This window comes from Chroicocephalus ridibundus, chromosome 1 (genome assembly GCF_963924245.1).
Source record: "Chroicocephalus ridibundus chromosome 1, bChrRid1.1, whole genome shotgun sequence".
NCBI classification, from domain to species: Eukaryota; Metazoa; Chordata; class Aves; order Charadriiformes; family Laridae; genus Chroicocephalus; species Chroicocephalus ridibundus.
The window spans coordinates 159,154,762-159,176,948 of record NC_086284.1 but is presented as its reverse complement, the minus strand read 5'-3'; the positions used below and the strand labels follow the sequence as shown (position 1 = coordinate 159,176,948).

General features: G+C 39.2%; 1 protein-coding gene across 5 annotated transcripts; it reads left to right on the top strand.

Annotated features, from left to right (window-relative positions):
• Positions 1-2,547: 2,547 nt before the first annotated feature.
• WASHC3 (WASH complex subunit 3) lies at positions 2,548-21,797 on the top strand. 5 transcript variants are annotated; one of them, XR_010069127.1, is made up of 8 exons: positions 2,548-2,704; positions 4,355-4,453; positions 6,714-6,779; positions 8,209-8,337; positions 9,878-9,988; positions 15,168-15,232; positions 18,587-20,625; positions 21,112-21,797. XR_010069127.1 is itself a non-coding variant. In XM_063320636.1 (7 exons), exons 1-7 carry the CDS (start codon positions 2,654-2,656, stop codon positions 18,669-18,671), a joined length of 603 nt encoding a protein of 200 aa, XP_063176706.1. In that variant the 5' UTR covers positions 2,548-2,653; the 3' UTR covers positions 18,672-20,656. The 5 variants fall into 5 exon arrangements, 4 of the variants coding, with proteins under 4 accessions (XP_063176706.1, XP_063176692.1, XP_063176715.1 ...); XM_063320636.1 differs by lacking the exon at positions 21,112-21,797 and having other exon boundaries at positions 9,881-9,988; positions 18,587-20,656; XM_063320622.1 differs by lacking the exon at positions 21,112-21,797 and having other exon boundaries at positions 18,587-20,653.
• Positions 21,798-22,187: the final 390 nt, after the last annotated feature.

The following is a 22,187-nucleotide window of genomic DNA, read 5'->3' as shown; positions in this document are numbered from 1 at the left end:
CCTTTGCCCAACAAAAATTTGCACAATTCCTATAAACTAGATTAAACCTACTGAATTTTGTAGGCTAATCCCCTGTCCTTCCTTTGGGAAATGTGAGAAATTTCCAACTGCATGTCAGTGCTCCAAAACATAGTATGAAAGACAGGTTGTTCAATAATCCAAACAGTGTGGGCGAAAAGACTTTGCTATAGGATTTCAGTGAGAGCAATAAGGATGTGCATATGACAGCAGGTTAGTAATAAATATATTATGGAAGTAATAAATATAAAATCAAAGAAAAGCAGCTTCAGTACATAAGTGAGCATTTTATGTAAACTTGAGTAACAGATCTAAGTGCTCTGTGTACAGCTACCAGGATTCTGTATATGGGTTTGTAAAATGCTTAGCAAACTGAAATAATTTGGAAGTAAACTGAGAATTTTGTTAAATTTTAAACCAAAATTAGCATAGCACATTCGGGTTCTAATCTTCAAGGTATTAAAGTAATTAGTGTGTTTTTATTGATCTCATCACATGAGAAGCTTCCTACTGACTATGGTAGATTCTTAACTGTTGTAAATTTTGATAGGTTTTTTTTTATTATTATTAAATGTAGTAGTATTTAGATGTAGCCATGAAGAATTTTCACCAACTATTTCCTCCACTATACTCTGTTTGGATTCACTGCTGTCAACAAGGACCCCAAATCACCCTGATTTGTCTTGCCTTCCAGTAGTACACAACCTCAGAATTTAAATGAAGTAAAGTTTTACTTAACAGGTTGAGCTGTTGGTAATCTTTTTTCCAATGTTACAATGAACATAGCACACATCATAATTCTAGGATTTTTCGTTGCTTTGCCTAGATTCTCCAAAACTTAGCCCAGACATCAGTGATCACAGTGACATTGCATCCCATTTCCAAAGGATGGATTCTTTTCTGAATTGAATATTCCTGGCTAACGTGAGAATAAATTCTGAGAGTCAACAATAGTTTTCATGGTGGAATAACCCAACAGATGCCGCTTCCATATACTGTTCAAGTTGGGATTTACTAACAAATTCAAGTGTGCGTAATGCTCTGTCTGGAGCCATGTCTTTGGGGATTTAAAGGTCATTTCTCGTATTTCATTCATAGCTAATCTGCCTGGGGGTTAGATGCATGATCTATATGCAATTGCCATTCCTGATTCTCCATAGAGAGAGAAAGAACAGGTTGGTTATTTTCCAGTTTAGGGAATTCTTCCAGAGGAACATTTGCAAACCTACAGATTATTCCCCCTTTTCTTGGAGCCTGGTACCTCTGGGTTTCACGGCTGAAGAAGAACAGACCTACTTATACCCTAAGCTTGAGGATCGAGTGAAAGCTGTGATAGGTATTGCTGAACAGAACAAAAACGTTACACAGGCCACAGCTAGGTTTACCATATCCCCTTGTTTCCTTTTGCGTAAGCATTACAGTACAGGAATCTTTCCTAATGTGATTAGAGCCGTGCTTCTGTCTTTTTCAGAAGATCCCACGGTCATTCAGTGCTTGTTGTTTTTATTCTTCATATTCAAAGTGTGGCCCTTCACCACCCAAACAATGCATAAGAGCACAGAAACAGTTTCATCACTGGCTTCTCTCATTATTCTTTTGATGTCTGACTGCTGGGGAAGACGCTTTATCTTCACAACCTGCATTACACAGGGCCTTGCCCTCCAGCTGTGGAGTGATGTTCGCACCAGTGTGAATCCATGGGAGTACTTATGTCTGGGTTTGGAGTCCCCAACACAAGAAGGACATGGACCTGTTGGAATGAGTCCAGAGGAGGGCCACAAAGATGATCAGAGGGCTGGAGGATCTCTCCTGTGAGGACAGGCTGAGGGAGTTGGGGTTGTTCAGCCTGGAGAAGAGAAGGCTCCAGGAAGACCCTATAGCAGCCCTTCAGTACCTAAAGGGGGCCTACAGGAAAGATGGTGAGGGACTCTTTATCAGGGAGTGGAGTGATAGGACGTGGGTTAACGGTTTTAAACTAAAAGAGAGGAAATTTAGATTAGATATTAGGAAGAAATTCTTTACTCTGAGGGTGGTGAGGCACTGGAACAGGGTGCCCAGAGAAGCTGTGGATGCCCCATCCCTGGAGGTGTTCAAGGCCAGGCTGGATGGGGCTTTGAGCAACCTGGTCTAGTGGGAGGTGTCCCTGCCCATGGCAGGGGGTTGAAACTAGATGATCTTTAAGGTCCCTTCCAACCCAAACCATTCTGTGATTCTGTGATTCGAAGGACCACGGTCGCAGCCCGCCTCGCCTCGCCGCTGCCCCGTCCCAGCCTGTCCGGGGCCCCTCTGCAGCGGGGACCAACAAACCACCCAAGATTTGGGAAAAGCAGGGCGTTGATACTTCAGGAGCACCTGGCCACCATGGGGCGGGTCACAAAAAAGCGGGAGGCGGAGAGGGGAGGGAAGGCCTCCGCAGAGCGAGGGCTCCCAGCCCTCCCGCCTCGCCCTCTCCCCTCGGACTACAACTCCCATGGTGCATTGCGCTGGGAGAGGGGGACTGCGCAGGCCCCAAGGACAGGGCACGGCGCTCCTCGCAGCGTAAGTTTTGTTTCCGGGCCGTGGTCAAGCGGTCGCGCGCGGAGCGCATCCGGGGTGCGGGGTTGCCCCTCCGTCCCGCCGCCGCGGCCCGGTGGGGATGGACGAGGACGGGCTGCCCATCGTGGGCTCCGGCATCGACCTCACCAAGGTACGGGCTGCGGTCGCCCGGGGGGCCGGGGCTGTCCCGCTTCCTCCCCCGGTGGCGGCTGCGCTTGCCCTGGTGCTGGGCGAGGCCTGTCACCACCACCCCCCACACCCCACCCCCCCCGCCCCTCCCTCCGCTGCCCGCCGCGGCCTCGCCGGACCCCCCGGGGCCCGGAGAGCGGCTTGCGGGGCGGCGTGCAGGGGGCTGCTTTTGTAGCGGCGGCCGAGTGCCCGCGGCAGGGTCGCGGGCGGCCGAGGCGGCTTCTCTTGTCCCCAGGAGCGCGATATTAACGTTTTTCAACGGCGTTTTCCGCCAAGTTCTGTGATAGCGTTATATTGAAGAGCTCAGCCACTTGAGTCTTAGAACTGTGAGGCAAATCACGTGCAAAGCTGCTTATTCGTGCCTTTTAATGACGCAAAACATCGTTTTAGCTTTCTTTCTCAACTACAGAGCACAAAGATAGGGCAGTTCCGATTGCCTCAGCGACCCCTCCATCCTCTGTGCTACCCCATACATTTCTGATAAGACCATAAGCACTGTTTGACGGTTTTGGAGCTGCAGAATTGAACTTTAGCAAACCCTGCCATACAGGTGCACAGACTCAAAGCTTGAGTTAGTAGCAACAGAAGTCCCACAGAAAATCAGGACGTCTTAAGATTGGCAAAGTGTAGTGAATGGCCACACTGACAAATGGAAGACCAAAAAAGAGGTGAAGACCAGAGACTCACTGTATTCACAAACTGTTGTTCATTGTAGCTGGAGCTTGGCTGCAAATATTTTTCCTTGTAAATCCTTCACTTTCACCAATTATGATTCCATAGAGTAATTTCCTGTGTGAAGTTTAAGAGTTAAACAATTATCCAAGGTAATTAACCCTGAGGCACTATAATTTTATACGTAAATGTTAGTGTGAATGCTCCTGATTCCAGTCTTCTAGAACGCTTTAAATAAAAATGCCAACTGTCTATTACATTATAAGCACTAGACTTTTTTTTGACAAACATAACATTCTACCTTTTAGTCTGAAAAGTATGCATGCGTTGGATCTGACTAGGAGGAGTGACACTAAAGTGTAATTTTAGGATAGTCTGGGCTTGGAAATAAGAAGTATAGGTAGCCACTAAAGACTGAGACAGCAATTTCACTACTCCTTATTTTTGATTATTGTGTTGGTTGTAACTGAGTATTTGTATGGATGACAAAAGTTTGGTTTTGCTTCCTAAGCTTCAGAAGGAAAGATTCTGATTTCCTCTCTTTTTTAAAAAATATTTTAACACTGATTTTTAAGGAAAGTTCACAAAGTTATCTTAAAGTGTTTTCTTAAATAAGATAACAGTCCTTCATGTATGTGGATCTTGTTGCCTTTTCTGCGTATCCTGCAACTTTTCAACTGTCATGTTACTAAGTTTTTAGAGAAAAAGGATTTTTATACATAATATATATTATAAATTGTTTACAATGTACACATTGAATGTACACATTCATTCAAAGTGAGCACACTTAAGGTAGATTTCAAAAATATTTTTTTTCTAAAACATTTCCATGTTTTAACAGGTCTTTGAATCCAAATGTGAGAATTGACATCTATTTAGAGTGTATATATATATAGAGTATATATAAAATAATCTAATTTTCCTATATTATTTAATGCAGGTTCCTGCTATTCAGCAGAAAAGAACTGTAGCATTTCTAAACCAATTTGTGGTTCACACAGTACAGTTTCTCAACCGCTTTTCTACTGTTTGTGAAGAGGTATGTTTTTTATTTTCCCAGCTGTCAATTTATACAATGAAAAAAATCCTAGAAACAAGAACCATTCACTTAAATATTTTTGATGCAATAGTACTGGTAGCTTAAACCAAAAAAATTTAGTCTGCTTTCTGTTCAAGGTTTCTCTTGAGTAAGTGCTTAAGACAGATTTTTCCTCAAGATATCCACATGAACTGCTGATTATAGCACACTTAATCGTGTTTCCTTAAACTTTTGCGTTTGGCACAGTCTTTGAACTTTTTGGTACTTGGAATTTCTTCTGAGCAGCTCCATCTGTGGATATCATCTTATTTTGGAAGAAGGATGTCATATTCCTGTGGTGCTGAATCCATTTTGACAGTCAGTATCCCTCTCATCTGTGTCCTAGGCTATTGCATCAAAACTTGCTTTCAGATTTTACCACCTTTAATTTAAAAGGGTGATACAGTGGCAGGTGATTGGTATGGAACGTGAAGCATTTCATTGTAGTGTGTTGTTAAAAAGAGAAAAATAAAAATATTTAATGTTGATAAGTTTTTGTGGTGACTTTAGTGTCAATGGAAATACACCAGACTGACAGGACTAGAATTGTCCACTGAACAGGACAAGAGCGCTTCCTCTTTTGTAGGAAGGGGTTTTTATAATGTGGCTTTGAGCTTAACCTTTTTGTCAGTAGTGGGTTTTTTTGTAACTGTTCGCTGGTATTCAACAAAAACTACTATACAGCCCTAGCCAGCAGGGCTAGGGCAGCAGTCAAATCCAATTAGACTAAGCCATGTAATCTGAGAAATTGTTTTTTGTTGGTAAAGTTTAGAGCCAGACCCGTGGCAAGTATAAAATTTGGCTACCACATCAACATATGGAGCTTCAGAGGGAAAAAAAGTATTTTTTTTCTAGATTTTTAAACGTATTGTAACTTGATACATGGGACAGTGTAACTGCCTGGTGATGCTGTTGTCAGTTGTCCAGAACTCAATTGTCACATGATCTCAATATTACCTCTTACATAGGCATTATGGAAATCAGAACTTGCATATTTAAAGCCATCTTGAGCACGCAGCAATGCTGTGAAGTCTACTTAATAATAGTTACTAGTTAACCTAAATGTGTTGTTACCCAAGAGACTAAATAGTTGCTTTATAAACTTCTTGAAAAGTTTTTTCTATTTGTGAAGTACAGAAGTTTTTTAGAGTGAAAGGCCCCAGTGTAAATCAATGGAAGCCAAGAAATTCGAAATTAGGACTGACACCATCCTTAACTCTAAATTTCTTGGCTCTTGTCTAGTCAAACTGACCCATAAAGTTATATAACTGTCTTTTGTACATCTTTCCTCTCCTTTCCCCAACTTACATGCAGGGCACATAGTTTCAGTAGGAACTAACTCCTCTTCATGAACAAAGAACCATCTGTAAACAAGTCAGTGCACTATCCAAAAAGACTAACTCCTGTCAGTCTCTTTTTACTTTTTCTAGCATATTGGCAGAACTGCCATTTTCTTAGGGTGTTAAAGTACTGCTTCAGAGCCAGGCAGAATCTTGCCAACGTGCCAGAAAGCTGTCAGAGTGGTACATACCTGCCAGCCAGCGTGCTAGCCAGCTTCACTTGGACAGGTCTGGTGGAGTATGGTAGTGATTAGTTAAAAGAGTGACAGTTCTTATAGAGTAATTTAGAAAAAACTTAAGTGGTATTTTTAAAAAAAAAAAAAAAGTGTCAAAATTTGATTGAGGTGCACCTGGAGCATATAAAGCTTCTGGTTAGTTCTGATTCACTGTGCATTTTGACTATATAGGACTTTCAATTACCTGCTGTAGTCTTTATCAGATTTTTCTACTTTGTATTTGCTCTGTTACATACACACATATTGCATCTTTTCATCTTCCGCATTTGGAAAAAGCTTTGAAGAAAGATGTTTTGGTAACTGTGAGAGTACGGTATGTCTGCCATTATTCTCCAGTTGCCCAAAGTAATACCGTATTTACTTTGGCTTTCTTTTGTACATAGTCTGTCTTCATTTCTGTCAGTCATTATTTGGGAAAACTAACTGCCTACTAAAATTATTTAAAATTTGTACCACTGTAACTACTGTACTAAAAAGGGACGTCATTACTTCATTTTTTTCATAATGTTATCATATAATTTACGCTCTACTTTGCCTTCAGCAGGTAGAACACAAAAATGATTTTGTTTAGCTAGATATGAACTGTTTTATATGTACAAGTGGCCTATGGGAGTGTTTTCATGTCCTAATTGTTTTCTATTCTAGAAATTGTCAGCACTTTCTCTCCGTATCCAACAAATTGAAACAACACTCAATATTTTGGATGCAAAGGTATGTATATGTACAATCTTTATCTTCTAACAGTGGCAGCGTCCTAGACTGCATGAACTAGCTTCCTTTTCATAGTCTGAATTGAGCAAATAAGTTTTCAGAATGATTTGAAGGAGCTAATACAAAATGCTCACATGGGGAATTCTCTCTTTGCATGCCTTGCCACTTCTATTTTGTAACATTTGAAGATGTAGTTGATATGTAAGGAAGGAACCAACAGCACATAGTGGAAATGTTGATTTTGTCTCTTAAGCATATTGAACAGGAAGGGAGCACTTGGATCATGAAAGTGCAACTGAACTATGTGGCAGCTTACTTGTGTTGCTTTTATTGCATCTTTGGTTTTAAGAAAACGGAGGGAAGTTTTCAGATATTAAAATATGTGACTTGTCTTGCAGGGTTGCAGTAAAAAATTGCATTTGCCATGGAAACTCTAATAAGACGGTTTTGCCCCCTTTAAAAAGCAAAATTATCTTTCTAAGTGTTACCAAACTGTAAGGATTTCAATTGGTGTAAGTAACTAGATAGATGCCATGTAAACCTTTTGATAGTGAAATGTGACCTGAATTGGATCTAAGCTAACACCAATGTGTTTGGTGTATCTTCTTCAGCTAAAATGACAAAAGGATATAATTTGTAGTCATGTATTATCATTTAATTTGCTAAAAGTGAAAAAAACCAAAGCCCCAAACTAAAAAGACATTCACTGTACAGTTTTAACAAATCCTTCTTTCAATGATGATGGAAGCAATTTCAGTTGGCTTTTCTGGGAGCAGGGGTAAGACGTTTTGAAACCGTTCATTAAGATCTTTGTGAGAAAAATACTGTAGTAGTACAAACAGTGCTTACTAACTCTTATTTATTTCAAAATATTTAGGAATGATCAATATTGATAATTTTTCCAAAATTCTTGATAATCATGTTAAATAGAATTTCCTTCAAATAAATATGCAGCATATTTAATATCCACTCTCAGCATTTCCTTAAAAAAGAGTGAAAGATGTGGAAAATTGCAAAATCTGTAACCAGTCGCCCATCTGTTAGGTAATAGAGCTGTTCTTGTCATGATTTCTTTCACTGTAGAGGAAGTAGTAGAGAAGATGGCACGGCTCTTGTGTAGCTGATAAGTACAGTAGCAAAATGCTGGGAAGGTGTTGAAGTCTTTTCTGCGCTGCAGCCTCATGTTAAGAGTGAAAGCTCTAATGGAGTGTTTTGGGGGTTTTGTTGTAGAGGCCACCTGAATAGAAAAATTTAATTTTTTTTTGTTTTTCTGCCACTCAAAATAGCAAAACTAGTGGTAAAAAGTTACTATTTTACTAACGTGAAACCTACCTGGGGAATATGTGTTAAGCAGCATACTGCAGGTTTTATTGTATAGATAGACTTACGATATGCTCGTTGTTTATTTGATGATGTTTTGTACACTCAGTTATCCTCTATTCCTGGCCTAGAAGATGTCAAATTTCAAGTGTCCAGTGCAAATATGAATAGTGTTACAAATGGTCCTGTGGCACAAGCTACTACGGATCAACAGACAGATGTATCGCCTCAATCTGGAGTAAGTAATGAAGCATAACTAATACATTGAAGGAGTATACCTCTCCGTCTCAAGTTTCTAGTCTCATTTGAAATAGACGGAAGAAGCAAGTCTATTGGAAGAGAGCAATCAACTATAAAGATCTAAAACTATGATTTTTACTAATGAAACTGTTTTAACCAGTGACTTAAAACAAAAGAGGGTATACCCTTTCTTGAATATGTGGCTTAAATAATTAGAAGTAACTCAAATCTAATGGTTAATGCCTCCTTCCTCTTCAATTGCAGTAAAATATGAATGTGAACTGCATCAGGGGACTAGGAAGGACATGAATGAAAATAACAGTTCGAACCATGTAATTCCAACTCTTTCCTCCTTCCTTTAGAATGTGAGCTTTCAGCTCAAACTGGATTTTCTAACATACTTTATTTTAAAGAGATCATTAGAGTCAATGTTTTCTATATATTATCATCTATGTACAGAAAATGTGAGTGATTTTAAGTGAGCAACATTAAGATCCTTTCCCTGCAGTTAATTTTTTGTTGGTTTTTTTTTTTGTGTATGCATGCGTTTGGTTAGTTTTTTAACCCAGACTTAAATCCTGTGATCACCAGTCTGGCCCATTTGTAGATGGTGTTCTTTCCCCAGTTTCCTGTTATAATTTGTTTTTTTTGAATCTCCAGTTCCAATCTCTGTTCTTCCTTTTATTTAGTAGAAGTTGCTGTGGAGCGGCAATAGCTGGAGTACTCTGTTGCCTTTCCCTGCCTGTTAAAGATTGTAACTCTAATTTGCAGCCAGCAACATGGGAGACAGAATGGACAAGTTAGCATTGTGTGTTTCAGTCATGTTAGAAAATTGTTCCCAGTTATTTTGTTTTCTTTAAAATGTTCCTCTTCTCTGACGTTACGGTAGGGACAGATATTTCTGAAAGGAGGTTTCCAATGCTACTTTCAAATGGTTAGTGTAATAACAAATACATGGTTTTCTGTTGTCCTTTAAGTAGTACTATAGGTTTTTGTAATTTTTTTTTTTAATTAATTACTCTCAAGGATTCTTTGATTTCTTTATGTTATCCTTTAGGTTAATGGTTTATACAAAGAAGTATAGTTTAAAAGCTATATGATCTCTATGAAACATTTGTCAGGGAATCAAACAAATATTTTAAGGAAAAAAAGCATTGGACCACTAGGGCAGATAGTTATAATCCTTTAAAAAATTATTTTTTATAAAGTAAGCATTAAAATTTAGTTCTGTTTTATTCATTAAATACAACAAACTTAACAGGGATATTGAAGGCTAATTATTTTTTTCCATGTATTATACAATGGCTTAAAATTGTGACTACAAGTAGAAAGTCACATTTGTAAGTCAATAATGAAAAAGCTGGGTTTTGTGTATTCATACATCTTGGAAATCTCTAATAATATAAGCACAGATCAGAATAATCTTGATGTAAGAAGAGTTGCACTTTACCCATAAATTACAGATTTTTGGATTGAAATCTCTCCAGGCTCCTGGTCTGCATACCTAACCATTAATGTGTTATCTTCTTTGTCTACAGCAGAACAATATACATGAAGAAGGGTTACAGAAAACAGAGGTAGTAACAGAAAATGTTAGAACTGTGGCCAAGGATCCAAGATATGCCAGATATCTCAAAATGGTACAAGTGGTAAGTCAGTTCTCTTACGATTCTTTAGGTATTCCGTTATTTTTAGGTGGAACATCACACACAGCTTTAAGTGAAGATTAAGTGTCTGAAGACATATATTGCATCAGTAGTCTATAAGCTCAGATAACATCACAATATTTCTATCACGTCTTCGCTAATAAATGAGTTGATGTAATATAATCTCTCAGACAGCTTCAGGCAAGATCTTTCTACAAAATTCTGCCAATATACTTGTGAAATGAAGGTGTGAAGATGTGTAAATGCAGAGTGATATTAGCTGGAGTTACAGAAGATGCCACAGAAAGTGTAGTTATTCTGGCAGAATTGGCGTCATTCATGATTGCAGTTTGGTTTTGCTGCAGGGTGCAAAATGCAGCTTTGCTAGTATAGTTCAGAGCAGGAGTATTTGATATTTCTGTAGGATACAAAATAGAGATACAAGAGTTGCTTCACTGCTTGGTTCCACTTCAGTTTCCTGTTATTTGTAATGCAGGTTTTGTTTGCCTCTTTGTCTGTGGGCTGTTCTACAGATAAACAGGAAAGAAATGAATGTAATCTCAATATTTACATGAGTGAAGACTAATGAAGGGGTGAAAAGGTGAATGGGAGACTCTTGGTGATGTTTTTTAAGAGATCTTTTTTTCACATCCACAAAATTAATGAGATTGGAAACTAAGAAAAAAATCTGTATTTTCAAGCTGTCAGTGGAAATTTTCCTCTGAAATATATGTTATAATTCTGGAAGATATGACTGTGTCATAGTATTAGTAAAATGTTGCTTGTGTTAAAACCAACCTATCATGGTTTCACTCCCTTTTCAGAGCAGTTATTACAATTAGTGTCCTTGGTACTTTGGATAATGTTCCACACCTTATTTTTCGTTTGAATCACAAATTGGCACTTCATGGGTAGCTTATTACGAACCATTTGGAAAATGTAGCAGTGGGGTAGTAGCAGAGAGTAGAATGCTATGGTAGTGTATTGATTTAATGCCAGACTTCAAAGTGGATGTGAAAGTCCTGGATGGTCTAATTACTTTGACTTTTTTTTTTTTTGGTGACTGCTAAAGGAGTGAGATCTCACTTTCCACATTTATCCTTTGTACTGGCAGTTCCTGGTGACTCCTCTGCCAGTTGTAAACAGTGTGGTAGGAAAGTCAAACTAACATACTACAAATTAATGTGTGTTTTTGTATTTGCCAAACTTGTCTTCTCGTCCAGGCAAATATTTCAGTTAGTGTCATTTATTTGCCAAAATTAAGTTTCTAGCTGAGGATTTGTTTGAATTGATCATTTATTTATTACTCACAATGTTTGTAGTATTTAAGAATTTGCACTGTGAAGAGATACATCTTTTTTCACTAAAGATAGCTGTTCTATGAAATAGTAACAAACTCATTTCAATGGAGTGCAGTTCAGCTAACTAAATGAATATTTTTTTAAAATATACAACAATAATATTAAAGCAAGCCTTACAAAAGCAGTATCATATTTGCTACAATAAATGTTCATAACGCTTCTATTGACAGGGTGAGAGGAGCAGTCTGTGATTTCAAATAAACTGCATGTTTAAAGTACAAATACGCTTATTTCATTCTAAACACCAAACATAGCTGCGTAGATGCCAGGATACTGACTGGCCTGATACAGATTGATCCTTGCTTGAAAGAACTGAAATAAAAACCAAACATGGAGAGTGCAGTGCTCTTCAGGAGTTGCCAGCACTGATGGTATGTGACCTCTTTCTGGACTATGGAGAACCAAAATATATTTTGCAGCAAGATTGATACTTGAGCTGTGGCTTCTCCAGTACCTGCACACTTCCCGAGGTGCAGGACCTGGCTGTGAGTAGGGCTGGGGAGCACTCTGTTGAATGTGTAGTGATTTGGATGATTTCAAATCTTAACTGGGCAGAGACAAATGCCATGGAAATTTAGTATTGGCTCCTACGTTAGAAAAGTGCGCCTGTGCCATTTCAGTGGACCTGTTTGGTCAGTGTACTTACTGTTTAGATTTAAAATAGTTGTCTGCTTCATTTTAGTAAGATTTAGGTTCACAGCAGTATTAGACTCTGATTTTCTAGATTAAAACTTAGGAAAGTGTGAAAGATAAAGTAATTGTAATGCCCTAGTTGTGTTATAAACAGATATAGGTACAGTCATCTTTGTGCACTGTTAAAGGGCATTTTGATTAAACTTAAGATTAGTTTTGTAAATCTATGACACATGAGGGTGCTGAGAGGTTTTTTTTGTATGTTTTTGATGCATAAAATTTTGGAATAAAATGCTTCTCCAAGCGAACATGAAAGCATAGCAGTTTCCTTCTACGATGCCTTCTACGTAGCCTTCTACGATGGCATGACTAGATGGATAGATGAGGGGAGGGCGGTAGATGTGGTCTACCTTGACTTAAGCAAGGCGTTTGACACGGTCTCCCACAGCATCCTCATAGGGAAGCTTAGGAAGTGTGGGTTAGATGAATGGACAGTGGGGTGGATAGAAAACTGGTTGAAAGATAGAGCTCAGAGGGTTGTGATTAGGGGCACAGAGTCTAGTTGGAGACCAGTGACGAGTGGTGTTCCCCAGGGGTCAGTACTGGGTCCAGTCCTGTTCAACATATTCATCAATGACCTGGATGAGGGGATAGAGTGCACCCTCAGCAAGTTTGCTGATGACACCAAGCTGGGTGGGGTGGCTGACACACTGGAAGGCTGTGCCGCCATACAGAGAGACCTGGACAGGTTGGAGATCTGGGCAGAGAGAAACCTTATGAAGTTCAACAAGGGCAAGTGTAGGGTGCTGCACCTGGGGAGGAACAACCCCATGCACCAGTACAGGTTGGGGGCTGACCTGCTGGAGAGCAGCTCTGTGGAAAGAGACCTGGGAGTCCTGGTGGACAACAGGATGACCATGAGCCAGCAATGTGCCCTTGTGGCCAAGAAGGCCAATGGCATGCTGGGGTGCATCAAGAGGAGCGTGGCCAGCAGGTCAAGGGAGGTCATCCTCCCCCTCTACTCTGCCTTGGTGAGGCCGCACCTGGAGTACTGTGTCCAGTTCTGGGCTCCCCGGTTCAAGAGGGACAGGGAACTGCTGGAAAGGGTGCAGCGGAGGGCTACGAGGATGATGAGGGGACTGGAACACCTCTCTTATGAGGAAAGGCTGAGGGATTTGGGTCTCTTCAGTCTGGAAAAAAGACGTCTGAGGGGTGACCTTATCAACGCTTATAAATACTTAAAGGGTGGGTATCAGGACGATGGGGCCAGGCTCTTTTCAGTGGTGCCCGGGGACAGGACAAGAGGCAATGGGCACAAACTGGAACATAGGAAGTTCCACCTAAACATGAGGAGGAACTTCTTTACCCTGAGGGTGGCAGAGCACTGGAACAGGCTGCCCAGAGAGGTGGTGGAGTCTCCATCTCTGGAGACATTCAAAACCCACCTGGACGTGTTCCTGTGTAACCTGCTCTAGGTGACCCTGCTCTGGCAGGGGGGTTGGACTAGATGATCTCCAGAGGTCCCTTCCAACCCTATAATTCTATGACTCTATGACTCTATGACTCCAGTGCATTCTTAAAGTTCATATACTGAGCTCCCTTTCATTGAGAGCAAATACAAATTCTGCTTTGTCTGACCTGACTCAGTCTGGTTTTCACATGATTTGAATTGATGCATAAACACTTCATCAGTGACTTCTAAGCTGGGGGAAGTAACCCTAAAAGCAGTCAAGCGAGGGAAAAGAATTAGATAGTGTGAGCTAGTGTATACACACACAATCCCTGGTGTCCAAATCTATACTAGAATAAGTGAATATTTTAAAGTGTCATGAAATACTCTGATGCTTTCCCCTTTGCAATGTACATTAGTTGTGAATTACTGAGAAATTCTTTATTGCAAGCTAATACCTCACAACTATTTGAGTCACGTTTTTGGCAGTATGCCTAATAGATTGCTAAAACTGTACCTGCCTGCGTGCTATTCTGGAATCTTCAAGCCAAAGTCTTGATTGTAATTCTTACTGTGAAACTGCACAAGGAGAACCCAGTAAGACAGCTACCTTAGTTCTCATTTTGCCAGGTTAGCTACTGCAACTGTCAGTAGTACCACATGCTGCTCTGGAACATTAGTCATGGCTGCCCGTTATTTTATCACTATTTTACTTACTTTGGACAACAGATATTTGTCCTGTGCCAAAAGAATTCTACGCTACTTTTCATTTAGATTGTGAGGCCTCTCCCGACTTTCCTAGACGACCAGTAGCTTTGTCCCTTGGAAATCACTATTTTTTATTTTTTATTTTTTCCCTCCTTTCTTGGCATGCAGTGGTCCAGGTGGTGTTTCTGATGGTTTGCAACAGGGGATGGCAAAGCAACAAGTTGTCCTTGAGCAACTCTAGTGGAAACATAGGAGCAGCTTGTTGGAATGTGTCTCGTAAGACGACGTGGGTCAATGTGTTCTTGGGTGTGCGATCCAAGATGGGGGGATGTTTAGGTGTTGCTGAATAAAATAAAGTGCAGAAGCTGTGGAAGGACTTGCAGTGAAAGGAAGGAATTTTTTTTAACACGTACATAGTTGGCTACAGTCTGTCCACAAGTCACAGAAGATTCAAGCCTGACTGTACAAGCACTTGTATTCAGAGGAATCACTTTTAAATTGTGCTTCTGTTCTCGTGTCCTGTTTGCCTTTTTTTGCATGCTTTTTAAAGACTTTTCCAATTTTTAGCACTGCCTTAAGGTATCCTTCCGGAGCTGTAGCAGATGCACTTTCCTGGTTTTCCTCCCTCTTTCACTATACCTTCAGCATGTTTGCGTCTTCCTTGTCTTTCAAGCACAATTGTTAACTGCTGTCTTTGTGCTTTCTTCACATTCTCAGTCCATACACATAACTTGAGCCTTCTGGTTTTGTCTGCATGAATTGCAAATGTAACTGTCCATTCCCGATTCTCTCCCTGCAACTTTCTCTAGGTGTTTTGTTATAAATATAAGAAAGATTAAAAGGGCCTTTGATCTTAGTCATTTCTCATTTCTCGGTTCGTACTGATGGCAACTGAGATTATCATTCGACTCTCATGTTCAACAAATGACATGCATACATTTGTATAGAAGTGTAGCTAAAAGAACCTGTGGGATTTAGTTCACCTCTTTATGTCCAATAGTTTCATATTATTCTTCCTCCTCCTGCACAGGGTGTTCCTGTAATGGCAATACGAAACAAAATGATTTCTGAAGGGCTAAATCCAGATCTTCTTGAGTAAGTAATTTGTAACTTCCAGTAGGGGTGGAATTCAACCGTGTGTTTAAAAAACTTGGAAAAAAAGTGTGCTTAGAAAAGCTTGCTTATGGCATTGTGAATCTAAACTATCAGCCTTAAAACAGGTTTTGAAGTCTTCCATGAAAGGTGTTTTTAGCCTTTTATAGGTCTGAAGAGGGCCATCAGTACCAAAGGAGGAGAGGATACAATCTCAGCTATGAGCTGTCTTTTCAGTATTGGCTAGTCAGAGGCAAGGCCCAGGTAATACAGAGACTGGAATATAAATGGGTAGATACTGCACCCCCCCAAACAGAAAGTTGCAGGACTTCACCATTCAGATTTGTGAGGAAATGGAAGGACTTCTTCCAAGCCAAGCAGAGGTGGTGCAGTTCAAGGAAAAGGCTATAGCAGTGACAAGGGAACATGTGACAATGTGCATTTAGCGATGAGGAATCAAGTAATACATCAGTAGCCATTTTCACTGTGCTGTTTAGAGTATGAGGTTTTTCCCACGTATTTTCTTTCAGCACTTCAATAACAGAATGCCATCAATGTAGAGTAGTAAGAACAAACTCTATTTTATTTTGCTGGACGCACGAGGGACAACACATCTGTTTCCAGATTCCTTCAGTAGATGGAGTGTACAACTTGACTTCAACATTAACAGTGTAAATTGAAGTCAGCAGTTTGAAATTGTGACTGTTGATTGAGCAAACCTGATGTGAAGACTACTAAGAATAGATACTCATTTTCAAAGCTACTGTCTGGCCATAAGCATGAATTTTAGGCTTATTTTACATTTGACTTGTAATTTAGTTTTACTGTACTATTTGACAGAATTTGTTAAACTGATGAAAATATTAACTTTCATTATATCCACTAATCCTCTTCAGAAACTGTCAGTGTATTAGAAAGTCTGCTTCTCCTTTTCTTCTTTCCAGTGAAGTCTTTTTACGTTTTGGAAAGGCTTACTCTGAAGCAAGTAATTTGTTTAAAATAATAAATAAAAATATAGGAAAACGGAAGTATCATCATATATTGAGTCACTTTAGCTCCCAGCTACTTCCTCGTGTCTAAATAAGCCTGAAGTAGTTATTTGGTATTTTTGCTGATTGAATGAGAAATAAGAAAAAGAACACAAGAACCTGTGCAAGTGTGAGACAGGGTTATCAAACATGGTTTTACTATTTGTGTGTTAAATGTGTTGTACTGTTTGCTCTGCATTTCTGGTCCCTACCTTTCTGTAAAGGCTGCTGTTTCTTCATGTTTGGATGGATTTTTATAGTAGATAAAAATAAGATAATAGGTTAAAATTTCAAAAGCTTTTTTAAAAAAAGCACTTGCTTTTGGATTGTCTGATTTGGGTTAAGACAGAAACATTTATTACTGTGGATTGGGGCTCGCAGAATATGTCTGGGCTTTGGTCTCCAAGTCCATCTTCAAAGATTCTGTGCAACAGTAATGCTTGGGCACATTTTCTTTAAAATGTTACTGGTTTGAAAACTGTATACCAAATCTACCTGATTAATGAAAGCTAATTTTTTGGCCAGGTGCATAGTGCATAATATTTAAGGAGTCAGGTGTGACCTTTCTTTTAATTTTCTGGCTTTCTTGTCTCAATCTCATAGATATTTTTTTTTAGTATGTATCTTGCTATTCACATCAAATTTCTTGTGTCCTCAGGTTCCTTAGGCCTACTCAGTCAGTCCCAGTGAAAATTAGGAAAATGTACTTATCACTCTATGCTCAATCGCCTACTGCAGACTCTCCCAAGTCACTCTTGCCAGTGACTGAGTGTGGGGTTTTTGTGGCTGCAGAGATGCTAATTCTAATAATATGGAGTTGTTTATACTCTCTTCCTTCAGCTGTTTTACTTCTGTTGTCACTCCTTTCTCAACCTTTTATAGAATTTGAAAACTGCCTATTCAATCAAGCTCCCAATTTATCTATTTTTAACTTTTGTTTCTTATCCTTCCTCTCTTGCCTGTCTGTGATTCCAGAAGAGTTTGTCCTGCCCTCGCGAACTAAAGGAAATCATTGCCATCTTCCTCTCCTTACTAGAGGAGAGTTTTTGCACTGGTCTCTCCAGATCACATGTCTTTGCACGGCTTTTCTGTTTTGTCATTACCACGGCAACAAGGAATAATATTGTGAAGTGGTATTTGCATGAAAAAGCAAACGCTTGCTTAATTTATTTTGGAGGTGTGCAGGGGGGAGGGAGAAGGCTCTCTTACATTTCTGTAATGCACTTCTCATTTTTGCACCCAAAATGTTTAGAAGCACTTTAAACATTCCTTAGGGATTTCCAACAGAGAAATTATAATAAACAGAACTAAAGTTGGAAAAGAAATTCTGTGTCATGGCACACAGGAGTAGCCCAAAGATAAATAACAATGGGACGAATAATACAATTGTCGGCTTAGTTTAAAATGTAGTATTTTATCAAAGAGAGCAGTTAGCTATCATACAGGAAGTTGGTTTCTGTGAAGATCATTCTTCCCCTTCCCCAAGTGTAACTGCATGTATATTTTCTGCCTTGGTTTCAGAATTTACCAGGCTCGGTCTTGCTTGCATTATCAAACTCATTACATATTTAGGAGGGAGATGCCAGGGAGAGCCAGCATCTTCAGTCAGTAGTGTTAGGTAGTCTTTACATGGCTTGCTTCTCTCCCCTTTGTTCCCAGTAGATTCCCTGAGCAAATGTTTTGACACGATATTAAGAGCCATCTTAAATACTCTCCTCAAAACTAAATACAAGAGATCTGATCATTTGTAGTCAATAAAAATCCCATGGCTGCTCTTGCATGTCAAATTTAACCCAGTGTTCTAGCCAAATTCCACTCTGAGTAATTCTTTTTTGCTTCTCTAAATTATCCCTGCAGTTTTAGTTGGATACAATATTGTTCATTTCCTGTCTTATTTTTTTCATGTACTATTTACACTGCTTAATGGTGTACAGCATGTTCCTTTCAGCCCTAGTACCTCTGAAGATTGAAAAAAAAAAAAAAGTTGAATTAATCAGTATTGCCTGATTTCAACTCTTTCTACAAGTGTTTGCCACTTCTCAGTGATCTGTCATTATTTCCGATAACCTCAAAGGTGTGCATTCAAACTGATGTCTACAGAGTTTTAATGTCCATTGACTAACATTTTCTAGTGTTTATCTTTCAGTTGTAAGTGAAGCAATACCAGCAAGGTGTGAGTTTGTGAATCATAAACAGTTACTGTGTTAAATGGTGTGGATATAAAGTGCATGCAATTGTGGTGAAAGGACGTTAGCATTACATACTAAGTTGCTTGTGCGCTCAGCCACCTTCTAGGATTTACAACATAGAACGTTTTTGTTGCCTGCAGGACCCCAGATGCCCCTGTGCCTGCCTGGGGAGATGATGGGAAAGCAGAAGACAGTTCTGATAGTGAATCTTCATTTAGTGACTAAAGAAGCTGATTTCATCCTTTGGAAACGTCTCTTAAGTGCTAATGTGTTTCGAGCTTTTAGCAGACAATGGGTTTGCGTGGGTCCCATGGGTGATGTGTATTAGCTGACAGCATTTTTAAGAACTAAGATCCTCCGTGTTCTCTCCCAGAAAGTTTGAACAAGCATCATGTTTCAACCTGAACTTTTCCCACCATGAAAATTAATCGTGGGATCGTTGCAATTTTTATGCTGCATCAGTTCAGATGCCTTTCTGATTCTCTGAAATTAGTTTGTAAAACTCTAAAAATTGCACACCTGTAAACCTTCAGGTCTCTAACACTGTATTCTTCATTATTGTATTTTCTATCTAACACTTTTAACCTAAGTTGCCTTCTTTTTGTACCATAACATACAAGTAAAGTAACTTTTCGAAATGAAATTGTTTAATTGTAATCTGATGAACTGTATTTTTTTTTTTAATATACTATGTTCTGAAGTGATGTAAAAAGAATTACACAGACGTCAGGTATCTTATGGTGATTGCAAATTAGTGATACTCTGCTTTGAGAGAAACTAAAATACAAGTGAAAAATATATTAAAACCCAATGTGAATCTGTTTTCAAAGTATATACTGCTATTCAGCCTCACATTAGAGTCTGCACGGAGTTGTTAATGAAATTCCTGCTCTGTAGAAGAGTTGATTTATCAAATTCAAGTTACAGTGGTGTAGAAAGCTACAAACATTGCAAGGTGGGTTGGCAAATGACACTGTGAAAGAAGTGACTGGGAGATAATTAATGGAATACCAGATTCTCACGACTTGTACACTGTCACATGGGTCAGCAGAAGCCACTTTCTGACTGCTGTTGGGCTTACTCAAAAGGAGCTGTGGCTGAGCAGTTTGCATAGGATAAGAAATCACCTCCAAATTGGTGCCCTTGCTGAAATTTCAGCAAAGAAGCCAAAATTCCGTTTGTATTGTGGTAAAACTGCCTTGCTACCTCTTGAGGTGTGCATTGGGAACAATATGAAGGAATCCACTTGGAGCCTGACTGGCCCTGAAGACTTCCGTCCAAAGTACTTAATCTAATGCATGAGTCAGAAGTGACATTTCATTAAAGAATCTTCTTTAATATAGTTTGTTCCACATGAAATTCTTCAATCTGTTTGAATTCCCCAGGTTATTGTGATTATAGCAGAATGCTGTGGGCCAGGCAATCATTCACCCTCTGGTGTTTTCACGTTCTTCCTGAGACCGAGAAGAGACTAAAACTGAAGGTCTAAGTATATAAATTTGTTAGCTTTTTATGACCGAGTCATTTTCTTCTCTCTTATTTATTGCCACTTCAGTAGGTTATCTGCTTTTTTTTCTGAACTTAATCATGGCTCCCATTTGAGTCTAGCTGACCTATTTAAGCTCTTCATAACCTGTAAATCAGAGTAATAACTGAGTCCCTATGAAAGCATATATGCACTAACAAATGACTAGCGATGGCGTTTCAATGATGAGTTAATTATTATTGAACACTTAAACAAAAATATTCAATAGTTAACACTTGGTAAAACTCAACAAATATTAACATATTAGCAATAAGTATTTCAAAAGTAAGTGTTTGAATGTTATTTCAGAAAGCATATATTAAAACACTGGTGACTTTTTGAAATCTATATTTGAAAACTCATTGAAGCAATCTATATAATTAAAGCTATGTTTTGTAAACCAAAGTTGTGGTTCTGTTTTATTCCCGTATGTTTTAAACAAGGTGAAAATTCCCCTGGAGCCTCTGTAACGCATGTTTCTCCAAAACTGGTTGTGCTGAAGTTGCGTCAGTCTGCTAGCTGAAGGGGAGAGTTTTAAAAAGAGGGGATTGGAGTTCCACCTGAGCCGCGTTAGTGCTCTGACTAGAGGACTGAACAGCCCATAGCTGCTTGTCTAACAAGAAAACGTAAGGAAGACCGAAATTAATAAGAACGGTACGTTCAATACTCTTGAACTGATACTAACCTATGTAAGGAAGTAGCGTGATTTAAAGAGCTGACTTGAGGCATAGTAGTTAATTATTTTTTTAAAGAAATAAACAACATTACTAAAACACATTTAAGGAGGTAGGACTTCCATCGTTTATCATTTTTAAGAAGCCGTTCGTGTAAAGTAATTTTAATCTGAAGAAACTAAAATTGTTTGCTTTTTACACCACTACAGTTGTATTTTTTTTGTGAAATGAAAAAGAAAACCTCTAGCCTACTGTCACTTGTTATAATGAGGGATGATTAATTGGTAGTTACGTGTGTCACATATGTCACAGAACAACAATTTCAGTAGTAGGCCTGCTGAATTTAATTGCTTAAGAGTTGGGTGGTTTTTGCAGACTAGCTGTTTACTTTGGAATAGCGCAATCTTGGTAGGCTTGCAGAAACGTTAAGAAAAATCTTCCCACTTTGTCTCCTCTCCCCCTGAAGTGGTGGCAGAGTGCACAGTCAAAATCCAAGTGTCTGACCTGTGAGGAACCAGGGAGAAAAAGATAAAATCACCTCTGTGTACCCTCAGTGCCTCAGCAGCCATAGCACTTCCACTGCCTTCGGAACCTCTGACCGCGTTTAGCTCCTCTGTTCCTGCCAGTCTCATCTGTTAAACACATCGCTGTACTCTTAGGTTGTAGCCAAGTTCAATCTGAGATGTTTCAGTTTAGGACACACGCTGACACAAGAAGCTACTAAGTATGGGAAGGCTGGTTTGAGACTGAATTATGTCAGCTGTGCTAGTCCTCCTTGATCTACAGCAGTTTTCTAGTGAGATGGTGCTACCCCAGAAAGTTGGAAAGCCCTTAACCGCAAGCTAAATACTATAAGCGGAGCATATTCCAACTTGCTCATTGTTTGCCATCTGTTTTGGAATAGAAGATGGAGGGAGTATTTCAACTTGGCTGCATAGTAATCAGATAGACATGGAAGAAGTCCATTTTTAAGTGACTTTTATTTGTAAAAAGCTCCCCACAGCAACGGACTTTTAAAAGATGCAGTATACGTTAAGAGGTGTCAGTCATACACATCTAATACATTGAAATTTTACGTGGATTTAAAATCATCATCTGGGGCAATATTACAGTTTTTAGGCATAAGAACTACTTCAGCTTGTTGCTGGAATAACTGTTGAATGCATCCGTTAATAATAGCTATGTACTAATTATGTACTATTAATAAATTATATACTCAGTGTTTAAACAGACTTCTTTTTTTTTAATCCGATCACCATCTTCCTCATTTTGCTGGTGAACCAGAGCGCAGAATGTGTAAAGGTCAGTTTCTTAAAGATATTACAGGCATTTTAAATGCATGTAGCTGCCTTAAGACTAGATGCATTATCTGTATTTATGTCAATGAAACCTCGGACAACCATCAAAGGCAAAAATAACATCTGGACAAGAAAATAACTTTATACTGAAGTTTAGCACTCAATCATTAATCTGTTCCCTCTAAACTGTCCTCTTCAGCTAAAATTGAAAAGAAAATTGATAATTCTTTTTCCAAGCTGGGTC